Below are 24,973 nucleotides of genomic sequence, written 5' to 3' on the forward strand. Positions count from 1 at the left end.
CTTAATTCTCACATGAAACTTTTAACCTATTCAGCTTAATAGCTCCTAACTCAGGGATAGCAAGTCGGTTTCTTCTTGTGTGCAAACTCTAGACTGGTGACAGCCACTTGGAGTGCTGTGCTGAAAGGATCATAAGGTCTTTTCCGTGCAGATTGGAAGACAATGTTGAATTGATTAGTAATGTCTGCCATGAGTATGGGATAGAATAGTGGTATATGTGTCACATATTTAGCTATCCCTGACAGGAGGTCAGATTTCTGGTGATGTATGCCTAATTCTCTCACATCCAATGCTCAGGTGAACCAGAGCCATTTTAGAGATGGTTGATGCTTTCATTTCTCTGATTATGGAATGGAGTTTGTCACTGCTTATCCAGAAGGGCCTCATGGATCTTTGAACACTTGTGAGGCTCTTGTCTACCCTTACAAAGTACCAGGAAAGGCCCTTCTGCTGCACTACTTTAATATTGATAGGTGTTTTTGTACTGAATAGACCAAATAGACTATATGTCTTAGGGCATCATTTCTATTAAACCTGAAGACAGATGCTGGTAACTGGAAATAGACATTGATTTGCTTTCTCTTGTACTAGTCCAACTTTCTAATTTCTCCAGAGGAAAAAAAGGAAGCCCATGTAAAAATTATCCCCTCTAGCTTTCTAAGTAAGCAGTGAGATCAATTCTCATTCAGGAATTTGTTGGATAAATATTTGTTTGATTGTCAGGAAAAGTGGATTAATCTTAGATGAAAATTTGGCTGATGCAAACGGATCTATCATTTGGGTTTAGTGATCACAGATACAGGAGTGCAGACCTGGTGCTGCCTGGATGTTGGGGCTTGGAAGCAAATGCAGAGGTAATACGACGCCAGATGGTGCCGGGTTTTGATGTACTCCCATGGAGCTCCAAGGATGTTTCTCCCGTATGCAGTGTTGGCTCAGCGTGATTGCTGTTTCTTCTTTTTGAGAGTGTTGAAGGACATCAGGTGCCTCCAGGGCTCAAGAAACCTGGGTGAGAGACTTCAGGGAAAGCTGGTTGTCGCCATCATCATCGTCATTTTGCATTCTCCTGCCACTGCAATTTGGAAAGTGAATTCATGACTTGGGGAAATCGGGAGGTGGAGAATGAAAGGGGGAAAAGGATTAAAAGGAGCCAGTGAGCCTTCGTTGGGGTCTCCAGTGGGGGTGGGGTTGTGGGTGTCTCGATTGTAGTACAGTCTGGTGATGGCAAAAAGGGGATCCTTCCTGTGTGCTCTTTTGTTCCTTTCCTAGACAAGGTGAGTGGGGAACACTCCTGTCCTTTCTTGACTGACAGTGTAATGGAGGTGTGGCGTGAAATTGGCTTTGGATGCCAGCTGTCTTTTGTACTCCTCTCAGAGGCTTCACAGGGAAAGCTGCTGACAGGCGGTCACTCAGGGGAGCCCTAGGGAGGACCTGGACACCCGGCTCCAAGTGGGAATAGCTGGCATGGCAAGTCTGAGTGGGACTGTGAGGTGGTGGGGGGCATGACCCCTCCTCACTCCAGCCACGGGCTGAGGAGCTGTGACCAATGAAGTCGAGCACCTCTGTTGAGACTCTCAGGAGCTGAAGCCCAGTAATGCCACCATAGGCTGCTGACCTACTTCCTGCAGCCTCCAGGCCCTTTTGTGTGGGCTGGACTGGCTCACTCCTGAGCAATTCTTCCCCAGGGTTTTCCAGGATTAGTCACTGCCAGATGGTGAGGACTCAGTGCCCTGCCTCATATAAGCAAGTCTGGCTTCTTGAGGGATTTCACTAGAGGCATGGAGCGTTGAGGCCCAAAGGGGCCTGAGGGGACAGCTAGTTCACCCTTATGTGGTGCAAAGTGAGGAAACTGAGGCATGGAGAGAGTCAGTGGCACATTTCATCATGCCTTGGCAAACTTCTTCTGCATGCAAGGAGAAAATGTTGCTATATTTCGCAGCTTAAACAATGAACTGAAATGCCATTGGGTTGCCACTTTTGGGTTGGACATTCTAGGACGTGGTGTAGTGAGAGACCAAAGGATTAGAATGTGAAGACATGGATGTTCCACTTGCCCTGGCTCCACTACTTGCTGGCTGTCTGAGCCATTCTGAGCCTCAACTTCTTCATTTGTAAATCAGGAATGTTCCTATCTGTCCTGCCCACCTCACAGGATCCCCGTGGGGAATCAAAACAAAATAAGTGAATAGAAAGGTGCTTCCTTGGAAATGTTGTAAGGATCATTAAAGTATCCAAACATAGCTTTCTTTAGGTCAAAATACTGGTTGCAGGTTCTTCCTCTGCTCATGTCAGTTTGGCCATATTTCTAGGAAGCCTCTGACTTTCTAACACTGGGGTTGTGTTCTGGGGAACCTAAAGGGGAGGCTTGTTGAAGGTGAGAGAGGCTCAGGCAGGTGGAAGGAAGGCAAAGCAGGGTGAGGGTGAGACGGGGGCATGGAGGGCAAGGCCTGAAGGGGAAGACGGCAGGCTCTTTGGTGCAGCGAGTCTCCTCGGGCCACGCCGTGGAAACAAGTTGGACCCAGGAAATCGAAGGCGGATGCACTCACCTTGCTGTAATTGCTGAGGGGCCACACCTGTTCACATTGCCACTGAAATTATCTTTGTTCCTACTATTAGCTCTTTTAAAGGAGACTCATTGAAAAAAAATAACAGCATGGAAGAGATAAATGATCTAAAATCCCAAACCTTGCTGCTCTCCTTCATTGTCCAGACCAGTGCTGGGCCTCACCGTGGCTGGGAGTACAACGCAGACACTGCCTAAGCAGGAGTTCTGTCAAATGTCTGGTGTTCAGCCAAACCCCTTACTGTTCCTCCTTTGCCATTGTATTAGTTAGCTATTGCTGTGTAACAAATTATCCCCCAACTTGGCAGCTTAAAACTGCAAACATTTGTTATCTCATAGCTTCTGAGGGTTGGGAACCTGGGAATGACTTGGGTGGGTGGTGTGTCACAGGGTGTCCTGTGAGGCTGCAGTCCAGATGTTGGCCAAGGCTGCAGGCATCTCAAGGCTCCACCAGGGCTGAAAGAGTCACTTCCAAGCTCACTGTCATGTTGCCAGTAGGCCTCAGGTCCTTATGAGCTGCTGTGCTGACAGCCTCAGTTCTTTGCTGGCTGAACAGAGGCTTCCCTCAGCTCCTTGCCATGTGGGCCTTTCCATGAGGCAGCTCACAACACAATAGCTGGCTTCCTCCAGAGTGAGTGATCGGAGACAGACAGACAGAGACATAGAGACAGAGCACACAATCAAAACAGAAATCACAGTGCCTTTTATAACTTAGTCTCCAAAACTGCATTTTGCATAACTGCCAAAACTCCAAAACCTCCTCTTTACTGTGTTTGTTAAAAGCAAGTCATTGAATCCAGTCTACATTCAAGAAGAGGGAAATAGCCTCCACCTCTTGAAAAGAGGAGGACCAAAGACTTTGTAGGCATTTTTACAAAGCACCACAACCACCATTGCTGCCTGCCACCATTTCTGTCCTTGCCTCACCATTCTGTCTGGCTCCCAGTGCTGCTCCTCCTACCTTTGGCCCCAACTTCCCTCCTGGAGAATTTTCATGACTGCCACTTGACCAGACTCCGGCGCTGTGGGAGAAGCCTCCATCAGGACCTGACCCAGCCTTGTGGGCAAAGCTCAGTCACCTAGGACTGAAGAGCTTCAATCCAAGGTCAGCAAGAAAGGCATGGCTTCCAGTGGGATTTGATTCATCTCCGGGGGAAGCACAGAAACTGAGGCTGGCAGGGCCTAGCTTTGGCCCCAGAATCTACATCAGAAAATGATTCCTGCTATGAATGAATGGAGTTAGATAAAGACAACATTCCTGAGATCATTGCGCACGGTGCTTCCAAGCTTGAGAGTGCTGGACAAAGCCTGCGGCAGAAGAAGCATTTTGTGAGGTCATCTGTGTGTAAGTTCTTGCCTCTGCACTGTTGAAGCCATCAGTGATTTGGAGAGGCGTGAGGCCCCACTACTACTAATGACTGTGTTAGTTCTCATCACCAATGGCTCACCCAGGGCAACACGTTCTCTTCGGTTCTTATCTTCATCTGTCGCTTGATGGTGGTGCCACCCTTCCTCTTTCTTGGATGTCATGAAGTGCCTCTCTCTAGATCCTTCTCCCTTTCTGACCACATTGTCTCCAGCTTTCCCAGGGAACTCTCTTCTTGGTGCTCTTTAATGCTTTCAATTCCAATGGTTACTCTTCCCTCTACCCCTAACTAGGTCCTTTTTATGTTGTGCTCTGTGGTCTCTTCCTGAACGTCTCACCAATTTCAAAGGCTTCATCCACTACACAAACCTGATGATTTCTAAATTTATATCTCTAGCCTGGTCCTGTCTCCTGAACATAGACACACATTTTCACACTGATTCCTGGGCATCTTCATCTGCACAATTAATGGAATGTGGCCAGTTTGAATCCATTGTTATATTCTGCAAATCGCATCTCTGCTAACAGTTTTATCATCTACTCTGTGGCCCAACCTAGGGATCTTTGTGCCATTTTTTACTTCTTCCTCTTCCTCACACATACATTCCAGCAGGTAGCATGTCCTGTTGACCAATTCTACCTCTCAAATGTTTCCTACTTTCATCCCCACAATTATTAGATCTGCCCTGGACTAATGCGCCTCATTACAGTGTAAGCTCGAGAAGGGTAGAATTTTGTCTTTTTTGCATTGGTCAGCACCTATCACAGCACCTGGCACATTGCAAGTACTCAATACGAACTCATTGAATAGATGGATTTAGCGACTGGTCCCCCTTCCCCAGGCATCTCCAACACATCTTACTTCTGCCCTATCACCAGACTCATCTCTCTAAAGTATGGGTACAAGCACATCAGATTTTTGCTTAAAAACCTCCGAGGAGTCCCCACTGTTTACAGAATTAAATTCTGATCCTTATGCCTACATAAGAGGCTCTTCATAATCTTTCCTCATACCTTTCTAGCATCATCTCCTGAAATTCCTCTTTTCCCTGCTCTCCTTGAGCTACTCTGCTTTGCCCGAGTGGACCACACACCTTACATTTTCTGCTGTTCCCTTTCCCTGTAATGCTGTTTCCTTTTTTTTTTTTTTTTAACTTAGAAAACTCCTATTTATCCTTTAAGGCCCAGCTTGAAAGCTACCTCCTCTCAGTGGCTTTCCCCGAGCCTCTCCAGCATTATTTATTGCTTCCTTATCTCTAAGAACTTCGTTCATTCTCCTATTATGGCTCTTATCACATTGTATTACAGTCATTTAAAAGAGTCTCTCTCTCTATATATAATAGTTATCTGCATAACAAATTACTCCAAAACTCAGCAGCTTAAAACAACAAACACTTATTATCCCATGGTTTCTGCTGGTCAGGAATCTATGTGTGGTTTATCTGGGTGCCTCTGGCCCAAGGCCTCCCATGAGGTTGCAGTCAAGTTGTCAGCTGGGGCTGTGGTCTCATCTGAAGGCTCACTTGGGAGAGAATTCAATTCCAAGCCCACACATGTGGGTTCTGGCAGGATTCAGTTCCTCTTGGGCTGCTGCACTGGGGTCTTCCTTCATATGTTGCCACATGGACCTGTCTGTAGCGCATCTCACAATATAGCAGCTGGCTTCCCTTAGACCAAGTAAGTGAGAAAGCATAAGAGAGGATGCAGAAGATGAAAGTTGCAGTCTTCTTATAACCTAATATTATAAGTTACATCCTATCACTTCTGCCATATTCTACTAGTTCGAGGCAAGTCATTTAGTGCAGCCCACACTCAAGGGGGGAGAATGACACAAGGGTATGGTGTCTTCCATTGGTGGCCATGCCAGAGACTGCCTAGCACACCTACCAAACTGAGCTCCTCAAGGCAGGAGTTGTGTTTCATTCCTCTTTGAAACTTCAGCACCTTGTACAGTTCCTGGCAATGAACTGGTGCTCAGTGAATTTGGCCAAATTAAGTGGAATTATTTTTCTACAAGAATCTGATCACAATTGGGTAGATTGCAAAGTCCACGAGAACCCTCAAAATTAGACTAAAATGATTTAGAAACGTAAAACAAAGTGTCTAAGTGTCATGAGTATGTCAGTCCTCTACGTCTAGGTACTTCTATGATTTCTTCCCAGGCTCACATAGAAAAGGATAGGAAAGCAGGAAAATATATTTTTTCCTTTTGATTTAACACAACTCTGTGGAATATTTTTAGGGAGAAAAAATGAGAATGCTGCTTCAAAGGTCCTCAGGCAATTAAAGAACTTAGACCACTCATTAATTCATCTTCTAATTCATGGATGATCAGCAGTTGGAGGATCATGGGGAATCAAGTGTTGACTAATCACTGCTGTTTTCCACCAGCTATCCATCAATTACAGACATAACGAAATTCTCCTGGATGTACTCAGGACAGTAGGAAGTACAGGGATTACAGGGTCTCCAATCTAAGCAATGGTTTCTTTTTCAGGCTCATTTTCCTAAAGAAAACACAGAGGCTTTAGCCAGGGCCCATGGTTGGATGTTCCTGAGGTCCAGAGAGGTCTGGAATGCACAGCCAACGTCAGGGTTTTGCATCTAAAATCGATGTCGGGCTCTGAACAATGATTCAGCCTGGCCTTCACACACTGTTATGGGGCAAGAATCACTTTGGGCAGCTGGTTGCCTGCAATCTACAATTCCAGAGAAGCATTTAAAAGGAAAGTCATCCTGAGTTGCTCATACTGATGACCCTCTTCTCTTAGTCACTTCCTGCCTGGCAATATCTGCTGCTGTCACACAGCAGCTCAACCTAGCTCAACCCAGATCTCATATTCCTCATCAATGGAACCTTACCCAAGGCCTCTGTCTACCTTCCGTTTATGACAGCTCATCTGTATAGGCCCAATTTATTGTATGGGGGTGGGTGGTATGGTTGATGAAAAGTCCTTTAGATTTCTAGATTTCTTTTGCTTTCTGTCTTGGCCATCTTTTGTTGTGTTGACATTGGACTCGGACTGGGCTGGTCAATATGGGAAAGTTGACATGAATTCTAGAAGGACTTACTGGCTATTTTAATTTCTTTCTTAGTTTTTTTTTTTTTTTCTTTTTTAACTTGGAGTTTTAGCTGGCAAACTTTAGAAGGCTTGTTTATCCTACTAAGCAGATGGGCAATTGGGGATCAGTAGTATCTCTAAAAATACCATTTGTGGGTGGCATAGACAAAGCCACAGCTACATGGATAGCAGATTCTAATGCTTTAACTTAATATATTGAAAAATGAATGCCCAGAGAAGTCAAGTGACTTGTCCAAAGGACTCAGGTGCTGTAATATATCTCAAAGTGCGGCAGTTGTAACTTGAGGGCAGGGGTGAATTTTCTCACTGCTATATCTCCAGTACCTAGAAGAGTGCCTGCCATATTTATATATTCAACAAATACTGTCAAAGGAATGAATAAATGAATACATTATTTTTTTATCCTCAGCTGCAGTGACTAATTAGGGGCTTTGGGGTCATTACTATGACTCTCAACATATTCCTAGTGCTGTGCATTGGCCCCAAGTTGAGTCGAGTAAGTTGTATAAATCCAGGTCAAGGATTCCTTATCCCATTATTTCACTTTAAGAAGACCAACCATGATGCATGCCCTCAGGCTTATATACAGGTGTAGATCTACTTCCTGGGGACTCTACCTTGGACCACACTTGACCACGAAAACTTGGGGAATTTCTGGGACCATTTGAGAATGGCACCATGAGCCCTTGGCTGTTTATCCCATTAAAGTGCCCGTAATGCTCTTGCATGAATGTGCTTTGTATGGTTATTTATAAGAATGACTGGTGCAATAGCCCCTGGGGCTTGCATCCCATGTGTTTCCTGGGTGCCACAGACCTTGGCAGCTGGAGGAGAGGATAAACAAACCTCTAAGAGGAGTGGAACTGGATGCACAGGAAGGTGTTTTGCCCAAGAAAGGGCAGCCACAGCTCACACTATCATTTATTTTTAATGCACTTTTGTTTGTTTGGTATTTGTCCTTTCCATTCTCTTTCTCTTCTTTGTCGTCTTTGAAGTGCAATAAAAATGGTGAGAGAAAAAGGGAGCCATTCACATGCCTCTGGAGTGCCATTGTGATCATTGATTTGCAGGTGTCTTCAGCGTTAGAAGTAACATCTGGGGGCAGATAGAGATGAACCTTCAGACCTTTGCAGAAGGTTTACAAAGCAGGGCTTGAGAAATAATTTTGTGAAGCAGCAGTGCCCAGTTATCCTACTTGCCATAGTATGTACATAAAGAAGTTGAACTCTTGATTGTTCAGAATTGGTCCATCTCTTTCCCCTTTACAGATTCAATAAATGACTGAGCCTCCTTCCCTCCACCTGCCAAGCTGAGTCTCAAAGTGGAGGAGCATGAAGAGAGGGGGAGGGAATGGGGCAGAGAGAGAGACAGAAGAGAGAAAGGAAAGAGAGAAGAGAGGAGAGAGAGAATGAAAATGAATGGATCTGATTGAATGAGATAGCTTCCCAAAGAGAACTAGTAATAATTTTTCTTCTCAAATTACCCTGTAGCATGATGATTCAGATATGACTATACTTTGCATGAATGCTTTAGCTAAACTTCATATATACATTTGCAATTTGTAAATACCAGGAATTTTATATGTGTTTGAGAATATAGAGAAATATTCGAAATTTGAGCCAAATTATTTTCTAATGAATGCCCATGGAGACTTGTTTTTGGTGCTATTTTGGGTTGGAATTGATTCTATGTATTTTATATAATACAATTTCTATAAACCAAGCATCAGAACAAGGAGCACAATTTGAGTTTTGCATTTACTTGCCTGAGAACCATGGATATTTAAGTTCTCTTTGCCTGAGAAATTAGCTTTTAAGAGATCAACATTGATAAATAAGGTAATAAAGTATAATTAGATGTTTATAATTTCACATTGAATAAATAATAGACCATGCTGATTTCAAAGTTATTTGTATTTATTTTATTTATGTTTTCAACGCATACCTAGGAAGATAATTTTTTTTCCTGGAGCTCTAATTCAATCAGCAATGTGGCTTAGCCTAGTCCAAATTAAATACCAGCGATAATACAATAAAAACTCTTTTAATAAGGATCATAATGTAAGAGACACATGTCATAGCAGTTTGTGTACTTCTTTTGCCCAGGGTTTGTTGAAAATGAACTGTGTTTCTCTCAATGTACTGAATATCTGTAGAGGAGGTTGACTAGTAGGCGACTCAGGTTAACTTTTAAGTTGCAATCATAATATGAGCTTAATCTACAAGGTATATTTAGATATTTTCTCCCCTAAAAGGCTGGAAATACCCTTGTGTTGGGGCAGTTGTGTATTAACATGCATAGAAATTGGTAGCTGTGAATATGAAACTAACACTGGTTTTGCCTGGATATTTATCTGTGTGCCTTCTCACTCAAATACCACAAAATCCCATTTGCTGTCCTTTGAACATTTTCAGCATCTGTGCACATGTTTCTACAAAGACATGAGATGTGTCCTTCCAGTGCCAAGGCTGCTGTCACTGCTTTCAGATGCCTGCCTTTCCTTTTTTACTGAGCTCAGTAGGCTGTAGTGTCAGAAACACCGGGTACTCCCAGCCTCATGGATTATCATCTGTCTGAGAAGTTTCCCATACCCCATTGGTTTCCCTTTGCCTCCATCTGCTGAAATAGCACCCTGAAGCCAAATGCTGATCTCCCAAAAGCCCACTCCAGCAGTTAGATCTCCCATACATAGTGGCCATGGGTGACTTACCCAGTGTCAACCTCTAGGGAGGATTGAGCTCGGTTCTGGAAGGGTTAGGGCTGAATCAGGAATGGCTCTTCACACCAAGTTCACCACTGACCCAGCTAAACAAGCTAGCAGGAGATTTACTGAATGCTCCTGATAGAATAAATTTAGAGGAACACCCGGGAAGGACTTGGTTTTTAATCATCCGGCTGGGCTGAATCATGCACACTGCACCATTTTCTAAATTCATTTTGGTAATTGGAATCTTATAAATGCTCTGTTGAATCATGGCACCCAGGGGGGCCTAGGAAGGGTTGTCTTCCCTCCACTACACTGGGCTATTTAAACAGCAATACGGGTATTTCTTGCTTTAAAGAAAACTGGGGATATGAAAAATCTGGATTTCCAAGCAAGTATTAAAAGTAATTGCTGTTGTTTCCATTAAAAACAACTGCAATTACTTTTGCGCCAGCCTAATACCCTAGAGAATGAGGGTTAACTTTACATAAGAGATAAAGATAGGAATCCTCAAGTATCGAGTGACCGTAAGTATTATAAATTACCTTATAGCCATGTGCCGCTTTTTTTCTTTCACCTTTGAATTGGAAAGACTGTATTTGTTATTCTTTTACTTTCAAGGTGTTTAGGAATTAGTTCTGGGCAAAAGTAAGGAGTTCTATCAGTGAACCTTAGAAACGAGCTGTTATTACTTTCCTTAGACACTTCCTTTTGTCTAACAGTGTGTATTGTTGAAGTAATTTTTGTAGCAGGTAAGAAGTCTCATTCTTGCAGTTTTATCTGGCAAATGATTTCTGCAGTTTTTGGAGAAAGGCACAGGAGCAAATCTGTTATTGTGGTCCAGACAGGAGGATTTGGTTCTGGGCACAGTTTTTGCACCTGCTGATGACTTAACTTTTTGTGTCTCACCCTCTCTGGCTGAGAAATTACAATAGTATTTCCCTCCCCTACTTTCCTCTTGCGCTGGAGTGATGTCCTGAGTGTGGAGGGAAGGAGTTCTGCAGCCACCGCTGAGGCCCGTCTTAGTCCTGCATTTTATCGGGGGCTTGAGGCTGCGTGAGCTTAGCTCCCTTCCTTCGGGTTTGAAGATCTTCAGGAGGCTGATGACTTTCTCAAGATGGGAACACAGAGAACACCATGAGATTGTTTCAGAAACTTCCAACAGGCATTTCCCAAACCCACTTGCTACCATCCATCGTCCAAAGCTATCCCAGAAAATGTCTTCATAGCTCAGCACAGGAGTCTTAGAGAACTTAGACACAGAGCGGGCTTTCGGTAAATATTGGTGGAATGTCGCTAAATGCTTGCAGCACACACCACCTCCGGCCCCTCCTCACAGAGACAGCTCAGATGCACAGTTGGCTGCTGAGTTCTGTCATGCTCTGGAATGTGCTGACTTTCCTTCCTCGGGGAGATGGCATGACTGAAGGGTGTTATTGTTAGTAGGGTAGCTTTTGCCCTGATCTGTCAACATTTCCTCACTCGGGCTCTTTATTGAGCAACGACAAACTAGAGAACCTGTGGCAGTAAACACAGCTGACCGCCTTCTCCTTCTTGAAACCTCTTCTTTTGGTTACTGTGACCCCATACTCACCCAATTTGCTTCTTACCTCTTGCCATGCTTCTCTCTTTCCTTTGCTGGTTCTTTCTTTTGATCTTGGAGGACTTGAGCTCCTCCAAGCTCAGTCATAGACCCTTTTCTCTATTCTCCTTTCTTCTCTCCTCTTCGTTTCTTCCCCTAGATACTTGCTCATCCCCTTTTCCCTAGATAATTTCATTAATTCTCATGGTTTCACTTATCACCTATTTAGCAGAAACTTCTGAATTTCAACCTATACATTCAACTATCCACTCAACATTTCCACCAGAAGTCCCATAGTCTCAGTTTTAGCATGCTTAACACAGAAGGAATCCTCTTCTTCTATGTGGTCCCTGCAATCCTTCTACAGTCTTCCTCATCTAAGTTTCACTGTATTCTACAATCTACCTAGTTTCTTGGGTCAGAAACTTGGGAATATTTCTCATCACTTTCCCATATTCCCAACATTCAAACAATAGTCAAGTCCTGTCAAGTATTTCTTTAACATTTCTCAAATTTCCACCTTAGTTGAATCATTCTTGTATCTCTCCTGGTAGCTGCATTAGCCTCCTAACTAGTTTCCTGGCAACAATTCTTACATTCCTGTACCCTCCCACCCCTCAACAATTCTTTCCTTAGAGAGCAGCACCTTCATCCTTCCTTCCTCCCTTCCTCTCCCCTCCCCTTCCCCCTTCCCTTTCCCATTCCTTCTCCTCTCCCCTTGCCCTCCCCTCCCCTTCCTCTCTCCTTCCCATCCCCTTCCCCTCTCCTCCCCTTCCCCTCCCTCCCTCCTTCCCGCCTTCCCTCCTTCCCTTCCTTCCCTTCTTTCCTTTCCTTCCCTTCTGTGCCTTCCGTCCCTTTCATCCCTTCCATTCATTCCCTTCCCCTTCCCTTCCTTTCCTTTCCCTTCCCTTCCCTTCCTTCCCTCTTTCTTTCCTTCCTTCCTTCCTTCTTTCCTTCCTTCCTTCTTTCCTTTTCTTCCTTCCTTCCCTCCTTCCTCTCTCTCCTTTTTTTCCCTGTCTTCCACCTTCCTTTATTTTTGATAATTTAAATTTTTATTTGTTTTCCTTATTTTCAACTATTTATTTTAACATAATTATAGCTTCATAGGAAGTTACAAAATATATTACAGAATGGTCCTTGAGCTCTTCATTCAGTGTTCTCCAAGGGCAACATCTTACATAATTATAGCACAATATCAAAACCAGGCAATTGACATTAATGTAATCATAGACTTTATTCAGATGTGATTGGTTTTACATGCACACATACATATGTGTATGTGTATGTATAGTTCTATGCAATCTTATCACATATGTAACCATCACTACAATCAAGATATAGAACCACTTCATCCCAATAGCCCTCACACTAAAGAATGCTCCTTTAAAAACAAAATGTGATCCACTCACGCCTTGCTTAACAGCCTTTAATGACTTAAAAGCCCCAGATTCTTAAATAAGGGCTGCAGATACCTGTAATCTGCCTCCAGCTACCTCTGCAGCCACCTCTTACCCCTTTCCTTTTGCTCACCAAGCCTCTGCTCACTGGCCTTTCTCTTCCTTGTAATTTGCTAAGCTGCTTCACTGCTCAAAGCCTCCACCCATGCTGTTCCCCTTACTGGGAATCATCCTCTTCCCACCTAGCTAACTTCTCATCCAACACATATCAGCTTAAAGATCTTTCTCAGGGAAGGTTTCCTTGACATCTCAGTCCAGGTTAGGTTTTTCTATTGTTTGTTTTTACGGCCAATTATGATTTTCCTTCATGGCATTAATTATACAATTGTAGTTGATAGTTACGTGTGTAGCTGATTCGTCTGAGGCCTCTTTGGCTAGGCTGGAAGGGCTTGAGATGTCTTGCTCATCCCCACTGTGTCTTTTCTGTCCAGTGCAATGGCTGCCCTGCTTGCACACTGGGCATCGATGTGTTTCCAGTTAGTGGTGTTGAGGGGTGGCAGTTCAGACTTTGGCCCTAACTCTGCTGTTTCTGGCTTCCTCCAGGTCACCCAACCTGCCTGCAGTTCACCCTGAACATGACTGAGGCTGTCAAGACCTACAAGTGGCAGTGCATAGAGTGCAAATCCTGTATCCTCTGTGGGACCTCAGAGAATGATGTGAGTTTGGGGCTTTCCCTGTGGGAGGGAGAAATCCACAGAGCTGGGGTTCTTTGAGGGGTGAAGAGGAAGGAAGGACTCTTGACCTGGGGCCTGTTACCCTGGCACTTGGGAGCAACCTGGCCATTAGCAACTGAGGGCTCAGAGACTGGCAGTGGGGAACACTGCTTATGGCAGGGATGTATTTGACTGTTTCCACCACATTCCACAGTATATGATCTCATTTGGTCTAAATATTAAATATAATAAGTGCAAAATTTTCAAGAACACTTTTTATTATGGGCAATTTCAAACATATACAAAAGCAGAGAGATTAATGGAATTGATGTACGCCCATCACCAGCTTTGACAAAGATCAGTACACATCCAACCTTGTTTCATAAATACCATGACCTCCCTCTCCACAGTCTCGGTCATAATATCGTTTTACCTGTAACTATTTCATATGTATCTCAAAAGGGTAAGGACTTACTTTTATACCTAAATAACCAAAATATTAACATAGCTAAAAAATCAATAATTCCTTAGCATAATCAAACATCCAGTCAACAGTTCTATTTCCTCAATCGTCTCATAAATGTTTCTATTACAGCCTGTTTATTTGAATTGGGATTCAAATAAAGCCCATACATTGCAATTAGTTGATATGTCTCCGAAGTTTATTTAAATATTTGTAGGTGCATATAAACATATATATAACTTCTTTAAATAACACATAGACTTTTCCCTCCATCTTATTCTCTTTATTCCTCCCTTAAATTCTTTGTTGAAGAAATCAGATCATTTGTTCAAGTTCTCATGACTGTATTTGACTGAGTGTATCCCTGTGCTGTTTGACATTTTCCTCTGTCTCTTGAATTTCTTGTCAATTGTTAGTTAGGGTTAGAGGCTTGATTCAGGTTGCATTTCTGCCTCTCTGTCTGTGTCTGTCTTTATCTCTCTCTCTGTCCTCTCATCAACTGTGTCTCCATCTATCTGTCTCTCTCTCTCTTTTGGCAAGACTACTTCAGAGATGGTGGTGTATACTTTCATCAGGAGGTATCTAATGCCTGATGTTTCTCTTTTTGTAAAGGTAGCATCTATTGATGACCTTTGACTAGATTAACTATTCTGTTAGGGGTTGCAAAATAGTGATATTCTTATTGGATAATTTCTTTTTTGGTTAATGGTTGGAGTAATTCCAGGAAGAGAAACTTGCCTAGTCTTTCATTTGGTTACCTTCAGGTGTAGATCATATAGAAATGGCAGGAAAAATGCTTGGTTCTTTCCCTTTGTCAGTTTTAAAAAAACAGTGTGGTTAAAATATCTATTTATGATTAAAAAAATTAAAATATAGTAATTGTGGGATATCTTCTTAAGATAATAAAGTATTTGTACCTTAGAACTAAAGCCAGTATCTTATTTAATGAGGAAAACACTAGGCACAATTCCACTAAGATTAGGAACCAGGGGAGGGTGCTCACTATCTCTATAACTAGGATTCGATACTATTCTGGAGACATTAGCTAATGCAATTGGACAGGAGAATTTAATTAGAGATGTAGGAATGGATAACAAAGTAATAAAACTCTATTTTTATATTACATGATAGTATATCTGGAAAACCTTAGAGAATCAATGATAAGCTAACTCAAACATAAAAGGTAACAGATTATAAAACTAACACACAATAATTAATAACCTTCTCACATATGAACAATAACCAGTTAGAGAACATAATTCCATTTCTAATGGCAGCAAAGAAGAAATATTAAGGGATATATTTAACAACAGATGTGCAAAACCTATATAAAGAAAACTTTTAAACACTTTTGAAAAGACACAAAGAACAAATGGAAGGGCATCTTATGATCTTGGGTAGAATGACTTGACATCATAAAGATGTCAGTTTTCCTGAGTTAATTTATAAATTTATTTGAAGTCCAATAAAAATATCAATGAACTTTTTTATAGAGTTAGACAAATCGATACTTAAGTTCATATGAAGAAACAAACATGCAAAAATAGCCAAGAAAATACTGATAAACAAACTATGATGGAAACTAGCCCTACCAGATATTAAAACATACTGTAAAGCCTCTATAGATAAAACAATGTGGTACTGATGCATGAAGAGACAAATAGACCAGTTGGGATAGAATAGAAAGCCCATAAATAGATCCAACTACATATGGAAATACAGTATAGGGTAAAGGTCACATCTAAAATTACTGGGTCAGAGACAGACTTTTAAATGAATGGTGCTGGAACAACGGGGTAGCCATTTGAGAAAACACAAAATTAGATTTATATCTTATGCCATACATAAAAACAATCACCAGATACATTGGGGATCTAAATGTACAAAGTAAAACCACGCTAGTACTAGAAGAAAGCACAAATAAATTCCTCTTTAATCTAAATACAGGAAAAGGTTTTCAGACTGTGACTCAAAATCCAGAAGCAATTAAATAAAATGTTGGTACATTTGCCTACATAAAAATTTTGCATAGTCAAAAACATGATAAAGTCAAAAGACAACTGACAAACTGGGAGGCAATTTTGGCAGCATGTACCACAGTTTAAGGGCTAATTCCCTATATAAAAAGAAGTGTTAAAAATTGAAGACAAAGGACCAGAAACCTGATAGGAAATGAGAAAAATGCATGAAAGACAATCCACAAAAGATATAAAAATGACCCTTAAAGATGCAAAAAAAAGTTCAAATGCACTCACAAAGAAACTTAAGGCTGAGATATCATTTCTTACCTATCAGATGGGCAAAAGTTGAAAAGTATGACAATATATTCTGTTGATGAAGCTATGGGAAAAATGGTGCCTTCATACATTGTTGGTGGGAATACGAATTAGTATAACCCTGTGGAAGGAAATTTGACAATACCTAACAGAGCTAACATGCACTTAACTTTTGACTAAGCATTCTCACCTATAGGAATCTACCTTGAAGATATACCCCCAACATGATGGAAATACATATGCATAAAGTTATTTGTGGTAGCATTGTTCATTATTACAGAATATTGGAAACAACCTAAATACCCATATATAGAAGAGTAGTTGTTGAATAAACAATGGCACAGCCATACAGTGGAGTACTATGTAGCTGTAAAATAGAATAAGGCAGATGTCTATGAATTGATGTGGAGTCATTTCCAGGATATATTGTTAAGTAATAAAGCAAAGTAAAATAGAATATCTATAGTATGCTGACCTTATTGTAAGAAAAAAGACACATAAGAAAACCTACATGCATTTGCTCACTTGTGTAAAACAAATATAGGAAGAATAAACAGGATGCTAATGAGATTGGTTATCTACACGGGTCTGGAAGAATGGGGTAGGGAAAAATGGGAATATGAAAATGGGGGCAGTAGGGATAAGGGAGGAACAACACTTTTTAGAGAATACTTTCTTGTGTAGCTTTGACTCTTACAACCATCGTAAGGTTTCACATACCTCCCAAATAGATAAATACTTAAAATCAACCAAGATGTAGGGAAAAACTAAAATGGAATAAAAACCGTAACAAATAAACCTAACTCTAACATAAATAGGTAATGTAACCATAGAGTTATGAAGAGTGAGGAAGAAAAGAATAACCTAAGTAACTTTGGAAAACAGTATTTTGACTGTGTGTTGTAAAGCTAAGGGCAGAAATAACTGTACCACAAATACTGTACTCTAGTTAATTTATTTTCATAGGTATATGAATTAGTAATTCTGAAACTACATATGCTAGATTTGAACTAATAACTGTGTATTGTGACTAATGAGAGTCTAGTTTCTCAAAGTCAGAAAAAGAATAACTAAATAAAGGGGGGAAGGCTAGATTGAAGGCATTGGTTTGGAATAGTGAGTATCGCTATGAACTCATGATTTTATATACAATGTATTACATATAGTTTATACATATTATATCTATATCTAGCCATATGTGTACACACATATTAATAGACAGAAATAAGTAGAGATGTATGCATGTGTACCTACACACACATTTATTTCCTACCTGTGTTGGCTGGGAGGGCCTAGAAGCAATGACAACACAGAAGCAATGAAGACACATGGCATCAAGAAATTGGTTTCTAAACACCATTCTCTCATAAAAAGAACCATGGATCCTTAGAGAAATGGCTGATTCCAGGGCTGGGATGTAAAATATGCCAGATGAGCCTGGAATATTATGTGGTGTCAGAAAATAAGGAAGTGTTTAAAAAATGAAAGGGTATTTTCATGTGTCTAGAGGACACAGGAAGCAACTTGAAGGAACCCTTAATGGCCAAATCTAGGAAAACTTTAGCTTAAAAAAATGATATTATTAGGTTATAACCTAAAGAAAAAAATAAATATCTATACTAATGTAAAAATTGAATAAATAAGTAAACAGAGGAGAGGGTAAGCTCTTCCTTAGAGCAGAATTCCAGTGAATAAATGTAGTGGGAAAGGGGAAATAATCATTGGGAACACTTCACAGTTATGTGAGAACTGTCAATTGATGCTAAAATTAGTGGGCAAAAGTATGATGAGAAATAGGATATTTGCATAATCTCAAATATCCTATTTCTCTTGTTGAGGAGATAATCTCCAAGTATCTCTCCAACAAGATTACTTATTAGTATAAAAAAGCAGTAACTTTACAGTGGAAAATAAACAGCAGACACTACCTTAACTATATAATCACAGATAACATTACAAGTAATAAGACATACTGGCCTCAATTACCCCTGATACGATGCGCCGAGAAGGGTGCAACAGTACTTTAGTGGTATTCTTGCTCAAAAATGCATATGTGGATCTTCTCATGAGAAAAGATCCAACTGAAATTGAGTGACATTTACAAAATCACTGGCTTGGACTTTTTGAAAGTGTCAGGCTCATGAAAGACAAAGAAACTGAGGAACTGTCACAGATTGAAGGATACTAAGAAAACACAACAATTAAATGCAATGAGGGATCTTGGATTGGATCCTGGGGAAAGAGACATAGGTGGGGGGCTGGGCATGGTGGCTCATGTCTGTAATCCTAGCACTTTGGGAGGCTGAGGTGGGTGGATTACCTGAGGTCAGGAGTTTGAGAACAGCCTGGCCAACATGGGGAAACCCTGTCTCTACTAAAAATACAAAAATTAGACAGGCATGGTGGCACATGCCTGTAATCCCAGCTACTCAGGAGGCTGAGGAAGGAGAATTGCTTGAGCCTGGAAGACGGAGGCTGCAGTGAGCCGAGATCACGCTACTGTACTCCAGCTTGGGCAACAGAGTGAGACTGTCTCAAAACAAACAAACAAACAAAAAGAGACATAGGTGGGAAAACTGGAGAAATTCAAATAAAGTCTATAGATTAGTTAATAGTATTACACCAATGATAATTTTCTGATTTTCATAATTCTGCTATAGTAATATAAGATGCTAATATTAGGGTACACTGAGTACAATTCTCAGCACAATTTCTGTACTTTTGTCTAAGTTTAAAATTATTTCAAATAAATAAATAAAAACACAGTGTGATGTTTCTCTAGCATCTTCTGAAGGTGACTAAGGTTTTAAAAAATATGTTTATGAACTGAAGATTTTAAACATATTTTATTTGTTGTAATCCATTATAGGTAAAATTGTCCCATCTTTGACCAGTGGTAGCATATTCAGGTAGGATCCTGAGTCCTTTTGACATACTTCTAATAGTATTTGATAGCTTTCTTACTTTGTAATATCTAAATATATTTATACATTTTATGCTCCAGACCTGGAATCACCTATTTCTCCCGGGACTCCTAGTTCCTTTTAGTGGGCAATGGTCTTTGGAGAACATAATGTGGGTGCTAGAGGTGCTAATTTTGCTGTTAGTCATTGTTTTGGCACACTTTCTGTGGACAGAGGTAGAAAATATTTTTTGCTTGTTTTAAAGATAAACTACACCATGAATTTATACTGATGCATCCAGTTCATACTTAGAACCAACTATTGAGTTTTGACTTAACTTCATTGGCCTACATTTCTATTTTCTTTCAACCATGTTACAAAATCTTGCTTTTCAATGATACCAACATAATTACTCATTTGACGCACATAAAGCGGTCTCAGAATATTGATTCCAATATTTAAACCAATAATATAATTGCTGAACATTACACACACACCCATATATATGCATATTTGCATTTATTTATGACCTTAAGTTATGTCCTACTAAGGATGTATTGTCAGATTAATTGTTTTATAGTCATTTGGAATAGTTTCTCTCTGTGTGGTTATGCCACCAATTGGTTCCTGGATAGTTGGTAGTGAGAGGTACTAAAATTGTGTTTGTCATGAGAGTTAGCATGAACTGGGGGTTCTTGGTGGTGGAAGAGAAGAGAATATGGTTCTAGACAATGGTCAACCCATGCAAAATGCACTTAAACTCTCAGGTGCCCAGTTTTCCTTTGGGAAATTGTAATCCAGGATATTCTACCTATTTGTATTTCCTATGTAACTGCTATAGTAGGGGTTATTGCTATTTTTAAGGCATTAATAACACTGTTTCGGACAAGTCCTGTCTGTTTTCTGTCCCCATCCTAACTTGTTTCTCCTTGTATTATCCTATTATCCCTAAATCAAATTGTCCTGTAGCTTATTCTGGTTCTACAATAATGATGTAACTTTTTTGGCGTAAACCATAGTGTGCTCGTCTTCATCCTACCTCTCTGACTGTTCCTTCTCAGTCTTTTTTTCTCTGCCGACCCTGTAAAGTTGGAGTACCCCAAGTGTCTATTCTTGACCTTCTTTTCAGTAAATTCTTTTGGATCCTTGATCTTTCAGGTAATTCAATGAAAGCTATGAATTTACTCTTTCCATGGAAACATGTACTTTCTACCTATGTACAAAATTGTATGTATCATTTCAAGGGGTTCATGGACACTCCTCCATGAAGACAAGTTCAAAGACATTTGCTTTCACACATTCCAGGCTTCCTCTCCTAGGACCTTCATTTGCCATCTAGTTACAATGACTCCCAAATCCATATCTCACACCCAGACTTCTCTCCTGCTCTCTTCAACAGCCTCCAGGTCATCCCTATCTGTAGAACACGTCTATAGCTGAGGTTGCCCTCTCCCTCCCATGAGTCTGCTCTTCCTCCCATGTCCCAATGGGTGACTGTATCATCAGGCTTGCTGACCAAGCCACAACCCAGAGGGCATCCTTGGCTTCTTCCCTATCACTCTCCCCATCTAATCAATGATGCTTAAATGGGAGCAAGACCCATTTCTTTCTCCATGCCACAGTCGTAATTCAGGCCACAATCATCACGCATCTGGATAGCTATAGCAGCTTCCTAACTGGTCCCCTGGCCTCTTGAATGAACCTCTCTCCCACTGGGTATCTACTCTTACATAGCAGCTAGTAAGATCTGTCTAAACTGCAATCTGATCATATCACTGCCCTGTTGCTAACTCTTCAAAAGCTCTCCTGTTGCCCCACTGATGGATTTTAGCATGACAAAAAAAGCCCTCCTTGCTGGCTCCCTGGGGATTCCAACTGCTATATCTAATTTTATCCAGGATTTCTGCACTGGTGGGAGCCAAGGTGAGATTTGATACAAAACTTTATGTTGAAAAAGTCTTATAAGCCATCCAAACAGTTTCAAAAATCACCAAATAGAACAGGGCTGAAACTAGGGGGTGGGGCCAGATCACAAAAAGTTTCTGAGTAGCTCCTGTATGCAAGGAAGTCACTACAGTGGATGCAGTGATGAAGAAAACAAGATTTTCCCCCAAGGGCCTTATAGTCCATAAAGAGGATAAAGGGTGGAAAAAAGAGGCATGTTCCAAATTAATTATTCAAGAAAACAAACATGTAGATGTCTTTTTTTTTTTTTCTTTTTTTTTGAGACAGAGTCTCACTCAGTTGCCTAGGCTGGAGTGCAGTGGTGCAGTCTTGGCTCACTGCAACTTCTACCTCCCGGGTTCAAGAGATTCTCCTGCCTCAGCCTCCTGAGTAGCTGGGATTACAGATGCACGCCACCATGCCCAGCTGATTTTTGTATTTTTAGTAGAGATGGGGTTTCACCATGTTGGCCAGGCTGGTCTTGAACTTCTGACCTCAAGTGAACCACCCACCTTGGCCTCCCTAAGTGCTGGGATTACAGGCATGAGCCACAGTGCCCGACCAAGAAAACAAGCGTGATTAGATGTCTACCACATGCCAGGCATGTAACATAAAGGAAAATGCATTTAAATGTCACAGAAAGGGAAAGTACCACGGGGCTCTGCAGGAGGGAAGAGAGAACTTCCAGTTGAGGTAGATTAGCAAAGTCTTTGTGGAAAAGAAGTGCTTGAAGAAGATGTACTTGAAGGGCAGGCAGGGAATGGACATGCAGAGAAAGGGTCAGGGGTCTGGGAGAGCCTCTAGGCAGAAGTAGCCATTGGTGCAAAGATATGGCCTGTGTCCTTTGAAGTTAACCACAATCCTGGGGGGACCTGTTCTCACCTGGGCTCCAGCCTCCAGACAGTGAGGAAGCTTCTGGAAGCCAAGGGATGGCGCTACTTGCATTTTTCTACATTCTAATGAAACCCTGAAGAAGGTCTGAGGTTCATCCCAGTACAGCTGTTGCCCATTTCACAGATGGAGGGAGTGGAATCCAGAAGAATTCAGTTAAGATCTTCAAATATATAAAGTCATGGACAATAGAGACATTTTCTGCCCTTTGGAAGCAGAGTTATTGGCTCTGGAAGTTCAGAAGAATAAGGAATCCTTTTAAATTTGGATGTGAGGTGGTAGTCACAGAAGGCTTCTTGGAGGAGGTATGAGTTGAGCAGAACCCTAAAATAGGTGTAGGATTTATATAGGCTGGGAGGTAGAGGGGGAAACTCTAGGTGTGGGAAAAGCACAGGCACGTTCAGGGGACAGTGAGGACTCCATGTGGGACCTGGAAAGGGGATCCAGTGAGGCCGATGTGGAAATAAGGCTGACGGGTAAGTAGGGGCCAGACATTGGCCCCAAATAACGGAATCTCTCCTCCTCTGTGCTTGCTCTGTGTTCCACCAGGACCAGCTACTCTTCTGTGATGACTGTGACCGTGGCTATCACATGTACTGTTTAAATCCCCCGGTGGCTGAGCCCCCAGAAGGTAATGATGATGAGGTCAACAGTAACAACAGCAGCAGATACTACTACTACTAGCTCTTACTGAGCTCTCACCATAGTACAGGCCTGTGCTAAGGGCTTTACATGTCCATGTCTTGTCTCATTTAATCGTCACAACCCCACAAGGTAGGTACGACGACTGCCATTTTACAGATGAGGAGACTGAGGCACAGTCCAAGCAGCTGAAATTTCAACTTCAGGGCCGAGGAGGTTTTTCCCAGACATGCAGTGGAGATGCTGGGGAAGTGTGAGCTTCCAGGGGAACTAGCGCAGGCCCAGCGTCACTAGTTTGGAGGCATGACCAGGGAGTGAGGGTCTTGATAAGAGTTGAGCCCATCTCCTCTGAGCACCTGCTTTCTGCTGAGCCACAGACTCCGGCACATTTTCAGGCCTGGGACTTGGTTTCTGCATTGCCGAAGTTCAAAGGAAACAGGGTTTACAAGAAGTTAGGGGCACTGGGGTGGGGCTCCAGAGTTAGCAGAGGGGCTGCTACTAAAGCCATCTCATTTCTTGCAGGAAGCTGGAGCTGCCACTTATGCTGGGAACTGCTCAAAGAGAAAGCCTCAGCCTTCGGCTGCCAGGCCTAGGGCCCTAGGTCACAGAATGTGACTTGCTGCTGGAGAGGCTAAAGCAGAGCCCAGCTCAAACCAGAACGCGCCCTCTTCTTACATATCCAGACAGACCAACTGTAAGGAAAAGAAATAGTCCCAGAGGGGCACGGACACATGGAATCAAGAGGGCGAGGCATCTCCTGACCGCCCCCGATATGTGCGGAACTTCAGCCAGCACCTCCTTGTTTCTACCGGAAGGAAGTTGCACTTCGGAAGAACACCGCCGGCCCTAGCCCTGTGGAACCCCTTTCACTTTTGCCCTAGCACCGAGGCCCTCTCGTTGGTTCCCATTTTAAGGGAAGCCATTTCCTGACCACTCACCCATCACTTGTGTGTAGTGTGGTGTTTTTTATCTATTGTGTTCCAAGAAATCTTCGCACAGCCCCCGCCCCCTCCAGCTTAGGCTCTTCATCCTGAAATTCTCACCCGAGGAATAAAGGGCTGTGGAGAAGTTGTTGTTTATGGCAAGCCTCACTGGAAACTTCTAGACTTGGGGTCTTGCAACCCCTTCTTGTTCCTTGGTGTCTGTGGAGACAAAGAGTTGCCTTCTAGAACCTCAGCAGTGGCATCCACAGCCAGCCTGGTCTTGATCCACTGCCTCAAGTTACTACATGGGGGCGGGGAGGGAGGGAGAGGCGCTGAGACATGGGAGGAAGCATTGCGGAAATGGTGCCAAGGCCCTGCCATAGCCAGTCAGTACTTGTTATCCATCGGGAGAGACTTTGCAAGGGGCCAGGCTGGTTCCTTGACCTTAGAGCTGGGACATCCTTTAGGTGAGACCAGCCACAGCCTATGGACAGAGGAAGACGGTCAAGCCTCTGCCTCTCAGCCCACCTGGGTCTGGAGAACTGGTTCAGCTTCCCCTGGTGGGACTCAAGAACCAGGAAGGGGAGTGAAGGCTGCTCAATCATGTGTCTGAATGCTGGATACAGGGGGCTGCAGCTTTGAGAAACCTTCAGTATTGATGCCACACTCTGAATTCCTTTTCCTAAGTAATTTCTTCTTTCCACGTAGTGTATGTTCGCTATTGTCTACTGAGACCTGACTGGGAATTTTAAGATGGGGGAAGGAGAAGATTGTTATCTAAACAAATAATTAGGGTGAGGTGGTCATCATTCACGACCAGGGTGGCCACATTTTAGAACTCTCAGTGCGGGGGTTACTCTTGTCTCCTAAGCTCCCCAAACGTGCAGGACTCTTGTTTTCAAAAAAAATGTGTCTAGAAGAAAGAGGTGGGGAGGCTGAGCTTCCGAGAACTCTGTGTGTTGGAAGATAGCCCCGAGGGCTGGAGCGGATTGGGCTGACTTTGAATCACAGCAGCAGCACAATAACTGACATATTTCTGGAAAAATCATTTGCCCGAAGGGCAGGTCTCGGTGAGCGGAACCCTCGCGCATGCTTGGCTTCTCTGAAATCAGCTCCATCTCTGTGGTCCGGCTGCTCACAACAAAGGCCCAGGTTATTTTTAGTTCTTAAGCTCCTGAGGAAGCTCTCGGAGACTCGGGCTAGTTGGGCCACTTCTGCCCGGCTGCAGTATTTGTGCTGTCCCTCAGCAGGAGTGCTCCTCTCCAGGCTAATTGCTCTTGGCCAGTGGACCCAGGGCAGCCTGGCATGAAACCAAGCAGTGTGGGTCTCCCCCACGCTTCTGCAGAGTGATCTGTGGCAAGCGATGGGGGTCACTCTCCTGCAGGGGCCTGTGGCCTCAGAGTGAATCACACACATACATAATGGTCTCATTTAAAGGCCCCTGTCCGGATGGAATTTTCGTCTTCCTCATAAGTAATTTCCTTCCGCCTGCTGGTCGGTGAGCTTGTCTGAATCCTGAAGGC

General features: G+C 42.5%; 1 protein-coding gene across 3 annotated transcripts in view; it reads left to right on the top strand.

Moving 5' to 3' along the window:
• The window catches only part of DPF3 (double PHD fingers 3), a 282,885-nt gene that overhangs the window by 249,388 nt on the left and 8,524 nt on the right, over window positions 1-24,973 (top strand). For all 3 annotated transcript variants that reach the window (XM_031668016.1, XM_031668013.1, XM_031668017.1), the window contains exons 9-11: window positions 13,299-13,411; window positions 22,435-22,516; window positions 23,050-24,602. In XM_031668016.1, the coding sequence (XP_031523876.1) occupies window positions 13,299-13,411; window positions 22,435-22,516; window positions 23,050-23,120 (266 nt within the window). In that variant the 3' untranslated portion in view covers window positions 23,121-24,602. The remainder of the gene's footprint in view (window positions 1-13,298; window positions 13,412-22,434; window positions 22,517-23,049; window positions 24,603-24,973) is intronic.

Source organism: Papio anubis, chromosome 7, assembly GCF_008728515.1.
Source record: "Papio anubis isolate 15944 chromosome 7, Panubis1.0, whole genome shotgun sequence".
In the NCBI taxonomy this organism is placed as follows: domain Eukaryota; kingdom Metazoa; phylum Chordata; class Mammalia; order Primates; family Cercopithecidae; genus Papio; species Papio anubis.